This window comes from Watersipora subatra, chromosome 7 (assembly GCF_963576615.1).
Source record: "Watersipora subatra chromosome 7, tzWatSuba1.1, whole genome shotgun sequence".
Classification (NCBI taxonomy): Eukaryota; Metazoa; Bryozoa; class Gymnolaemata; order Cheilostomatida; family Watersiporidae; genus Watersipora; species Watersipora subatra.
The window spans coordinates 36744602-36757024 of NC_088714.1; the positions used below are offsets into that span (position 1 = coordinate 36744602).

Sequence of the window (12423 nt, forward strand, 5' to 3'; positions counted from 1 at the left end):
GGCCTTTTAAAGTGTTATTGACCCACTCACAAATCAATACAGGCTAAAATTGATTTTAGCCAGATCAATCTTTTGGAGGATTGACTTAATTTGGTGACATAAAAAAGTCTAGCCAGGGTTTTTCTCCCATTTCACACTAGAGTCAGTCTTTATAAAAGTTATTTCATGTTAAAAGTAATGTGACAGTAAAAATGTAACAGTTTGCCCTATGGGCATATCGTGATTGCTGTAGAATTTAACTCGCTATTCAAACTCAAAATCAAACAAGAGTTGGAAATTTTGTGAGTATTTTCAAAACAAACAAATGGGATTCTTGAATCATAAAAACGTATAAAAACTAAACTTTTTATCCCATGCCAGCTTTTTTTGTAGCCTGTACCGTACAAAAATGAGATAATATAGATGAAGTCAGCCATATAGGTCAAGTCAGCCGTACAGTTGCAGAAATAAAAATATCCTTTTATCCCAATTTTTATTTGCAGAGGGTGGAAAAAGCTCATGGGCTGGTGGGAGTTCTGCATGCAATCAGTTTGATACAACTACTATGGTGAGGACCCACTTTACTGATGTTTTTATATTTTAGTATGTTATGTTGCTAGTGCTGCTCATTACCCTCTAACTTGTGGTTTTACTAATGCCTTTACTGAAACATCCTAACAGATTTAAGCAATAATTTTAATTAAAATAATATACAGTAGGCGCTCCTACTACGTAAATAATTCGTAAATAATCCGTTCTAAGAATGTTTATGTTATGGAATCTTACGTTGTAAGAACAGTGAAATACACGTAAGTTGCCTAATCTGTTTCAAAATCTTTCCAAACTCACCCCTTTGGCCATAAAAATAGGAAAATTTGACTTAAATATTTTAATTTGGGTGCTGTACTGCAATTGCAGTCTTATTGGTTTGAATTGAACTTTTCTCCTTTTTCTGATTAATCTCACTGGTTTTATAAACAATAATTGCGGTGATTTTACAATAAGTTGATGAGTACACATTTTCGACATTTTTTTACAACAATTTGCTTATTTCTTACAATGACAGTCTATTCTGCAAAAACACCCAAAAATAAACATTTTATGTTTTAAAATAATAAACGTTTTATAATCTAAAATAATAAACATTTTATAATCTAAAATAATAAACATTTTATAGTCTAAAATAATAAACAATTTATAATCTAAAATAATAAACATTTTATAATCTAAAATAAAGCAAAACAACACAATTTTCTTGCTATACAAAGTGGCCTACATGTTCGTCTATCTGTATCTAGGGGGGTCAAGGTTAGAATAAAGAATTACTTTTGACAATATTTCAATTCCTGACATGTAGATTGCTGAACTGAGGCTATAACACCAGCACCAATTAATCCCTTTTAAGTATTTATGAAAAATTGCGCAGCTACCTATTCTCTGTTTTTTCGACACATCTGACGATTTATTACGACAAACTAGAACGTCACGGATGTTGTATACATAGTAGATATAACGCTATACACATGTTGGTATTTTTCTTGCAAGTGCAGTGAAATAGATTAATGTTCAAATCTAATTTGAGAACTCGCCCGACTTGACACTTTATGTTATATAGAATATTTTACGGAGTACGAAGCGAAATCATCACATAACTTATTTACTTTGTCTAGAATTTACGTTATAGGATGTATACGTTATAGGAACATCTACTGTAGATGTTTTTGTATTATAGTTTGGCCTTAGCTTTTGACTTATACTAAACCATAAATCTGGTTTCAGTGGATAAAAATATATATATTTTTATATATATATTCAGTTATATATAAAAATATATTAATTGAATATATATATATTCAGTTAATATACATTAATATCATCTGCTCCCTTACAAAACTCCAACCTTTCCCTTCTAGGCACCCATTTCTTGCTAACAACCAATGGCATGCGCTTGTTCTCCACCTGCTCAGTGTTATGCATGCTGCCATTTTAGCTGCCTAGTAAGTTGTCAGCAAAGCCCTCTCTGCTGCCCATTGATGATCCATTAGAAGTTGCTATCAATGTCATCCAAGGTCATGTAGATAATCCATCATACGGTGAGCTTTCTGCTCCGGTAGCGCAGGAAGAAGCCGCTGCTAGCTGTACTCTGGTATGAGTCTATGGCTTGGAAGATAATTTTGTGGTGCACTTGTGTGTTTGCATGGCAGCATATTTTGTCATAGTACTGTATTTCACCCGTATTTCACACCGTGGACACTCGCCATATGATGTCAATTCAGTCCAGTGTTGGCATCGTAAGGTAAAAATGTTGTATAGAGGGGTATAGAAAATTAGAAACTTTTAGTAATTATCTAATGCAAACACCCCTTAGTAAAAATCATTACAGTTTATATACATACTGTACAAAAATTAGTAACAGAATAATATTATTATTCCGTTACTAATTTTTGTACAGTATGTATATAAACTGTAATGATTTTTACTAAGGGGTGTTTGCATTAGATAATTACTAAAAGTTTCTAATTTTCTATACCCCTCTATACAACATTTTTACCTTACGATGCCAACACTGGATCGAATTGACATCATATGGCAAGTGTCCACGGTTATTTTTTCTGGGTAGGGAAATATCTATACTGTTTTTATTATTCAAAACATGTTTGTCTGATGTTTTCTTCTCACAAACCTGTTGTGAGAAGGTATTGTAGGTAAGGTAGGTAGCATAATTGTCAAAGCTACTAATTAAAATGTGAGTAGGATTTTTAAAATAACTTAAATATTGTTAAAAGCAAAAAGTTGCATTATTTGGAGTAGAAGATGTGGCAGCTACAGAGTAGCTACAGAGTAACATATTACAATAGTGGTAGTAGTAGTAGTGTTATACTACTACTACTAATGTGGTACTATGTGTAGTTATAAAAGTAGCTACATATCTTCTTTGATAAGTTAATGGTTAACTCCGCGAGATTTTTCTATCAAATGTAATATAATTTTATATAGTTTTAGATTATTACCCAGGTATGAACATATTAGTTATATAATTTATATAATATTAATGTGGTGTAACATTCAGACAACTGAAGTTTATCATTTTTATACTCTAATCTCTCATTCACGGTGGATACTCTAATCTGAATGATGTCATAGAGTAATTAGGTAGTATAAATACGTATAGGCTGTATAGACATACAACATGAAATAGTTGAAAAGGGGAAGAGAGTTTGATATTCTCCATAAAGCTCTTTTACATTGTTATTTGTATTAGTAGAATAGTCTTATTTAGTCTTTCATCACCAATCCTTGTAATTAAAATATATTATTATGCAGTAAATTTGAAAAATGTGGAAATAGGTGTGTGTTACATCTAACATTTTCTAATTGATATTACTTAGTTTGCTCATAGTGTGTAAATTTTAAGAGGTTGTTTGTTTGTCTCACTATCTCAGCTAACACAATGGTTACAATTTACAGTTTCATTTTTCAAACTTATTGGAAATTTGCCAAGATTTCATTATGTAATGCCATATATTGCATTATGTATGTGTATTATATGTAATTTATATTGTTATACTATTTATATTATTATGCAACATTGCAGCCAGGGCAGTATCCACCTGTTTGAAAATGGTACTGCGAGTAGTACCAAGAGGGGCATCGAGCGCCTTCTTGGTGGGGGAGGGGAGGTCCGGGGGTTCTCCCCCTGGGAAAATTTTTAGTATAACTAAACTAGTAAAAATGGTGTAAATCTAGCACACTTGGCTACTGATAGGGCACATGTTCTAGCAGCAAGTTTGACATTATAGTCCAGTTTTCTAAATATACAACTGTTTATTGAGATTGTCTTTAACAACGCTTATTAAAAATATAATGTGAATGAGAACTGCTAAAGGGGTTGACTACAGCTAACATGAGGTGGAATTATTACCGGGTACAATGCTGAATGGTGTAGGAGACGCGTAGTCTCCTATGAAATAATTTATTTAAATAATATTGTGAGTTAAAAAGTAAAATTTATAGAGCACCATGTTAAAAATAATGCACTTATACTATAGTCTATAACGCTGAGCAAGTAGTAGTAGATTTAAGTTTGTGCTATGCATGTTACATGCATAGCACAAACTTAAATTTATTTCTATGAACAAAATATTTTGTACATAAGCATTCATTTACATATCTACTACTACAAAAAATACAACCATGTACAATTGTCTCTGTATGAAATGCTTGGAAGCATTCTTTTTGGTAGAGTCCAATGCTATAACGTTGCCGTGCGAGCTACCATAACGATCATTTTTCTCTGTATATTCCAAGTATAATAAAAAGTATAAAAGGTTTATATAACTTCTATCATATGAATTATTGTTATTCTAATCACACCAAAAATCACTTATGATCAGAGGATCAAATAATATTTTATTTTACCATTTTGAAAGTCGAGCCGATGTTGACTGGTATTTCCAGCTTTTATTCTTTTCCAAGGAGGTGCAATTTCTTTAGCACAAAGCAACGCCTTTCGGACAATCGTTTCGTATCTAAATTTATCGACTAATATATTGTTGATGATATTTAAAACTTACCATACTAGCATTCATATCCTTTGTTTAACGTTACGAGACGGCAGCATTATAAACGTCTACCGAAAGCGAAAATGCCGTTTGCCATGCAACGGATAAACAACATTTTGGTCATTTCGCCAGCCAAAGTGTTAAAATCAAGCAAAAATGATGTGAATTCCGGGTTGTGAAAAATTTTTGAGCCTCAAAAAATGGTACTTCCATGGCAGTAGCTGCAGTATAGGAGGATACGACCCTGATTGCAGCATAATTTAACAGTATTTAGGCATCAAGTTGTCTCATCCCAAATCTCTCCCCTCCACTTTTCTATCCCTACTCTCTCACTCTCTAGCCAGAGCTGATTGCAATTATGCGGCTCGCACCGAGTGGTTACCAGCTGAGACAAATTAGATGGCGTAGATGATTTGGAAGCAGCTATGCAAGGCATCTGGATTTGCTTGCATATGTAGACCTGCAGTCAATTATCTTCTGAGTGATTCGGTGCTTTCCAATCGTTTCTAATCAATGCTTGTGATCCACCTATTATAGTCATGCCGGGTCACAGATATGGCACGCTGCTGCTAGCCATTGCTGCTTAAAACTCAAGCTTTCATCCATTTTAATGCCGAGTTATTCCTGAACGCATTTACCAGTCGTGTTTCATACCCTAATCTGGCTTGGCTGTAGTTCATTTTTTATTAAATGTGGATGGCACTCTGTCAAATTAGCACACAAGAATTTTGGTGAAAATATGAGTTTCAAAACCCCACTAATGCTTTTCAGGCTGACAATTAGTGATTTTTGGCTCCCTATGAGGAGGGATATAAGAATGTAATATTATGAGGAGGGATATAAGAATGTAATATTATGAGGAGGTATATAAGAATATAATATTATGAGGAGGGATATAAGAATGTAATATTATGCTGGTTTCATCTAAAACTGCTTTGAATGATTTGTCCAACATTAAACAAATTTTTACTTTGATGGATCTGACAGAAGATTCATTGGATTTCATGACACACTAATAAGCTGCGTATGTTTTGTTTGCAAAAATAAAAATATTTGTTAGATCTAGGTATTGTTTTGTTGAAAGTTTCACATGCAATTAAGCCCTAATGATAAATGTAGCTAGTGATCAACATAGAGGCAAGCTAAAAGTAATCATACTAATTTGTGATAAAGTGATGTTGTTGGCCAGAACAGTTGTTCGCTTTGTATGGAATCAATGTATTTATGTGAATGTTGAGGACTGGGAGGGAACACTGAGCTCACGCAATATGTATATGAATATTGAGGATTGGGAGAGAACACTGAGCTCACGCAATATGTATATGGATATTGAGGACTGGGAGGGAACACTGAGTCCACGCAATATGTATGTGAATGTTGAGGACTGGGAGGGAACACTGAGCTCACGCAATATGTATGTGAATGTTGAGGACTGGGAGGGAACACTGAGTCCACGCAATATGTATATAGATGATGAGGACTGGGAGGGAACACTAAGCTCACGCAATATATATATATGGATGTTGAGGACTGGGAGGGAACACTAAGCTCACGCAATATGTATGTGAATGTTGAGGACTGGGAGGGAACACTAAGCTCACGCAATATGTATATGGATGTTGAGGACTGGGAGGGAACATTGAGCTCACGCAATATGTATATGGATATTGAGGACTGGGAGGAAACACTGAGTCCACGCAATATGTATGTGAATGTTGAGGACTGGGAGGGAACACTGAGCTCATGCAATATGTATATGAATATTGAGGACTGGGAGGTAACACTGAGTCCACGCAATATGTATGTGAATGTTGAGGATTGGGAGAGAACACTGAGCTCATGCAATATGTATATGGATGTTGAGGACTGGGAGGGAACACTGAGCTCACGCAATATGTAAGTGAATGTTGAGGACTGGGAGGGAACACTGAGTCCACGCAATATGTATATGGATGTTGAGGACTGGGAGAGAACACTGAGCTCACGCAATATGTATATGGATGTTGAGGACTGGGAGAGAACACTGAGCTCACGCAATATGGATGTTGAGGACTGGGAGGGAACACTGAGCTCACGCAATATGTATATGGATGTTGAGGACTGGGAGGGAACACTGAGCTCACGCAATATGTATGTGGATGTTGAGGACTGGGAGGGAACACTGAGTCCAAGCAATATGTATATGAATGTTGAGGACTGGGAGGTAACACTGAGCTCACGCAATTTGTATATGGATGTTGAGGACTGGGAGGGAACACTGAGCTCACGCAATATGTATATAAATGTTGAGGACTGGGAGGGAACACTGAGCTCACGCAATATGTATGTGGATGTTGAGGACTGGGAGGGAACACTGAGTCCAAGCAATATGTATATGAATGTTGAGGACTGGGAGGTAACACTGAGCTCACGCAATTTGTATATGGATGTTGAGGACTGGGAGGGAACACTGAGCTCACGCAATATGTATATGGATGTTGAGGACTGGGAGGGAACACTGAGTCCACGCAATATGTATATGAATGTTGAGGACTGGGAGGGAACACTGAGCTCACGCAATATGTATGTGAATGTTGAGGACTGGGAGGGAACACTGAGTCCACGCAATATGTATATGGATGTGAGTAGCAGATCTAATGCTGATTACAATGACATTTCCATATCATCAGGCCTGTTACTAACCATTGTTTCTAGCTCCTCCGATCAGGGGCGGCAGTTCTACTTCATCTCGAGCTCTCAGACAGTTTCACAAGCTATGCGGTTGATGGCTGTTCTGGTAAAAGAATCGCTACTGTCAGGCAACGACTGGCTTTTATCTAATAGCATTGCCACACTAATAGCAATTGCAGAGAAAACTCGCATATGCTTGCAATAAAGAGTTGCATATTGTTATTTTGGCCTCCGAGTGAATTTAATCAACCGCTTTCTGCTTTATTATAAGGTTCATTAGTAGCTTTGGACTTCTTCCTCTACTAGGATCGCTTGTCTCTCACTCTTCCACTGGATTAATTCAGCTCTCGTCTCACGTCTGTCTCTCAGAGACATTTGGGTATTTGAGGCACCTTGTGGATTTATTCTTTGACTAACACTAGCTGGTCATGCAAAGTTTTCCGGGTGGTAGTGGCAGCTCGTCTCGAGGGATACAAGAACTAGATATGGATTTATGGTGCACTCAGTGCATGTGGGGAGCACCACACACGTACGCTTCTTGTCCTCATCAGACAGCCACTGCCAGTCAACCTCAGTCTGTGTATTCTAATCCATATTATCCCCACTCGCAAGCTATTTTACCAGCCGCCATACAAATGCCTCCTCCTTCTTCTGTACCCCCACCAACTCAGCCCTATTATATGCCTTGGGTAGGTTACTTTTTTCATATTATAATTACTGCTCATGTTATACTGTTGAATATTTCATTAATAGCTATTGATAGACAATCTGAGTTGGGTTATTGTTAAAAAGTTTATATTATAAGAGTTTTATTACATCTGTAGTTATAGTTACAATGCGCCCTCGAATTATGATGACACTGTTATACGATTTTTTTGCCTTACGGTGTAGAACACAACGATTTTTCGCCCTCTCCATATGCTTTCGTCATATACTATAAACAAAAGTTTTTTGTGAAATTTAAATATAGCAGTATGTGTACTGAATGCCTCAAAATAACAAAGATGCCGATGTGCTATTTGCCGAAATCCTTCTCACAAACCATGAAAACGATACGATGCTCGATCTCACAGTTCAGCATTAGTCGTTATTAGTTATTAGTTACTGTGAAAACAAAACCAAAAACAAAGAGGTGATAAAATTTTAGCCGATGAAAAATTTGAATTTTGGTAAAATATACGCTCAAACTTAGCTTTAAACCATAACTGCCACATACAACTTTATCGTTTTTTTACTTGGTAAATCAGATTGTGTACTCGTAAAGTAAATATAGGTCCACTAACTTTCAAAATCATAGAGGCTTTTTACAGCGTTTCAATATCGAACTCGAAAACAACACAATCGGCGCAACAAGCTTTGCCCATAAATATGTGACGAATGCTAACTTTTTAGGAATGAAAGTTGGGGATGTTTAATTTGATTTCAACAGATAGCGATTGGTGTCTTAAACCCATTATTATCTATATTTAACCTTGAAAATAAATTGTGTTTTATGAAAGGTAGATAAACTATTTGACATTGCTCGTAGCTTGTTACAGGATGTTTAATAGGCTGAATGTCGAAAAAAATGAGCACAAAAAGCACGATTTTATTACAAACGAGCGTTGTTATCGTGCTTCTTTGAACTCATTTTTCCTTTTCAGTTTATCATTATCAAATTAGGAACTTGCAGCAGATGATTTTTATTAGTGTAGCAGGCTAAAATACTGTTTTCCGCTAAATAGTTAATATTTAAAAAGTATCCGAAGTTTCAGATTTTTAAAGAGAAGATCGGCCGATACCGATTCGGATACTTAAAGAATAGAAAAAGCATAATATTATTATGCTTTATTATTTATCTTGAGGTGTTGATTGGTGTTCTAAAAAAAGAATCAAGGAGATTGACCAACCAGAAGCTGAGATATAGCCAGCCAAACACAGGTCTACCAAAAAACATAAGTGTTTTGGTAATCTTCAATATATGACGTATGAAATCGACTTGTGTGCCCTCAGTCAATTAAGCCAACTAATGCGCTCTCCTATAACAATCACGGCGTTTTAATTGGTTTAATCCCTGGAAGTATAGAAAAATCAAATTGGGTCTAGCAATCATTGCTCTGAGAATTTCGAACTAGTCCCTCTGACGTGTGGATTAGTTTTAGCATAAAATAATTACACGCATCTGTTATTTCGCAACATTTCGCTATCTTTAGTTGGTTAGGTCGCTATCTTGCTAGTTCAGCTCAGTTTTGTTGTTCTCCCACTTGACTTCCCTATTCAGACTCATCATTAGCGCTGTTCAGATTTTTTTTAACTATAGCTAATAAATGGAATCAATTAAATCAATCATCAATCTCGGTTATCATTTGGAATCTTTTACAAATTATATTAGTTACATCATTTATTCTAGAGGCAGTTATATTATTATTTTGCATAATATGCATTATGATTATTATATTAATCATAAAAAATAATCATAGATAAGATAATAGATAAATAGAAAAATCAAATCAAAAGTTATCGTTTTCTTTTCTTACAGCAAGAGCAGCACGGTCAAGTTATTCTTTTTAAAATTATGGCCGTAGTGAACTTACAGTCTGTTAATAGTGATGATAATCATGAAAATCAACTGAATGCTGCAGTAGGTACACAGTAGAAAAATGATGAATGAACAAAAATTCAAGTTCCCATTTCTTATTCTAAACAAACTGCAAATCGCGGATGTCGCATATAGACTATACACACGCCGTTCGTTGAACAGAGGACCTTCGGAGCATATCCGTGGAGATCGAGTTAAAATTTGAAGCACAATAGTCAAAATCTCCTTTTCTGTTTTGAAAAATCATGGCGAGGGGTTGTGGGCAAATGCCTTTACCACACAATGTTTGCTTGATTTTTTTGAGAAACCAGAGCTAGCCTGTAAATTCTTTACTATCGCGAGAAGCGTTTCACATCTCGTAGCCAAAACAATCATTATACGTAACGGCAGTAAGGGTGCGGCAACTCCGGCACATAACCAATAAGTCGATTTCATATGTCACAGTTCTCGGGATTTTCGAAGGGTTTTCTTCTGATTCGTTATTAGGTAGACCTGGGTTTGGCTGGCTATATCTCAGCTTCTGGCTGGTCAATCTCCTTGATTATTTTTTTAGAACATCAGTCAACACCTCAGGATAACTAATAAAGCATAATATTATTATGCTTTTTCTATTCTTTAACACTCATATCGGCACCGATATCATTTCCGATACCAAAATCGGGGCATCTCTACTTTAAAGCCTTTTGATGAATGATGAGAGCACTCTTCAGAAACACAGTAGATGTAGTGGCAGCCATAACAGCAGCCATTGTTATGACATATTAAATTCTAATTTCTAACTCCAAAATCTTTACAGTTTTTCCTTTACCACTTTAAAAGAAACCATAAAAATAGAAGAGAGTTGGAGAGGGGAACAGTGTGAAACAGAGAGGGGAACAGTGTGAAACAGAGAGGGGAACAGTGTGAAACAGAGAGGCGAACAGTGTGAAACAGAGAGGGGAACAGTGTGAAACAGAGAGGGGAACAGTGTGAAACAGAGAGGCGAACAGTGTGAAACAGCACTGTTGAACATCCTGATCATAGTAAAAACCAAGTGAATAGTTTATAAGTTTATTTAATTGTGTGTACTTTGGTTTCAATGCAACATTTAAAATTTGGCTGCCTACAATATTTTCTGAATGTATCGAAATCTACTCGCAATTTCTTCTTCAAAACCTAGTAAGACAGTGTCTGAGTGTTTGTCGCCATGAATGAACTGAACAAACCACTTTTAGCTATTCGTTCAAAAACATTTACAACTACAAGCTAGTTGCGTAAAGTAACATTTTATGAGTAGACCTGTGCTATTCCTATAGCTTTAGTATTTACTGTGAGTAGTACCACCTAGTGATAAAGCTTGATTGTTTTTTACTATTCATTCTTGAAGTTTTGTTTGTTACAAATATGGTTTGTTATGATCATTCTATAGAAAAGGCTTTGCATTGCTCATATTTGCAGTCCTAGCAATCTGTGCAATGATTGCTAACATGAAAGACTTTGTTTTTAATATCAAAACCGATCAAGCTCATCATTCCGCTCATCAACCGATCAAAACTTTCATCATTGAATACCCAGGCTTCACATTATAACCAATAGTTATATGGAGACTGTATATAATACTTTCCTTCAGCGTTGCTTTTGCTACTGCCTGCTGACCTGACGGCTAATGCTGCTATTGCTACTGCCTGCTGACCTGACGGCTAGTGCTGCTATTACTACTAACTGCAGCTGAATGCCTGCTTTTTATGTCTGATCTGGTGGTCTGTTATGTCATCTACATGTGCAGGTGTTCAGGGCAATCTCTAGCAAAGAAGTCAAGAGGCTCTAGACATGTATTGTAAAGCCAGGTTCCTATATACGTAGCAAAGCACCAGCGACAGCATCGCAGGTTATTAGTGGTGAAATGGGAACCTATGCACTGGGTACTGCCGGTAGTGACGGCGGCATCGCAATAGTTTCGCGCTACTCAAATTTCGCAAACGACCGCAGGCAAAACCTTCCCGAAATGCACTAAACGGGTAAACGTCACCATTAAGCCTGGTTCCCATATACGTCGCAAAGCACCGGCAACAGCACTGCAGGCTATTAGCAGTGAAATGGGAATGTACGTGCCGGGTATCGCCGAGGACCGCCGGTAGTAGCCGGCGGCAACGCAACTGTTTAGCGCTGTTCAAATTTCGCAAAAAGGCCCCCAGTAAAATCTTCCCGAAATGCACTGTACGGTTAAAGGTCACCATTATAGGAACATTTTATTTGAACATTTTTTTTGATTAGGCACTTATGTTTACGATATTATTAACGATGTGGCTTTATGTAAACAGATGCCTACCAGCCTAGCGTGTCGCAAGCGTTTTGCTGCAGATGTTACCGCCAGAGTCTCGCAATCTATATACAGTCATACTTCGACTAGCGAGCTTAATGCGTTCCGAAACTGAGCTCGTATGTTAATTTACTCGCATGTTGGTGCAATTTATTTATATATAGAACCATTAAACATATATTGATTGGTTTCCATACTTCAAAAAATGCAAATAAAACACTCAAAACAAGATATTGTAAAAGAAAGAACATGTTGATTATTGTCCTAATTTACCATGTGCTTTCAAAAAGCAACAATTAAAAAATAATGCAAGGAAATGTGATCAATAAAAATGT

General features: G+C 36.4%; 1 protein-coding gene across 2 annotated transcripts in view; it reads left to right on the top strand.

Annotated features, from left to right (window-relative positions):
- LOC137399452 (transcription factor 12-like) overlaps nucleotides 1-12423 on the top strand; it is a 137933-nt gene that overhangs the window by 86629 nt on the left and 38881 nt on the right. For both annotated transcript variants that reach the window (XM_068085572.1, XM_068085573.1), the window contains exon 11: nucleotides 483-547. In XM_068085572.1, the coding sequence (XP_067941673.1) occupies nucleotides 483-547 (65 nt within the window). The remainder of the gene's footprint in view (nucleotides 1-482; nucleotides 548-12423) is intronic.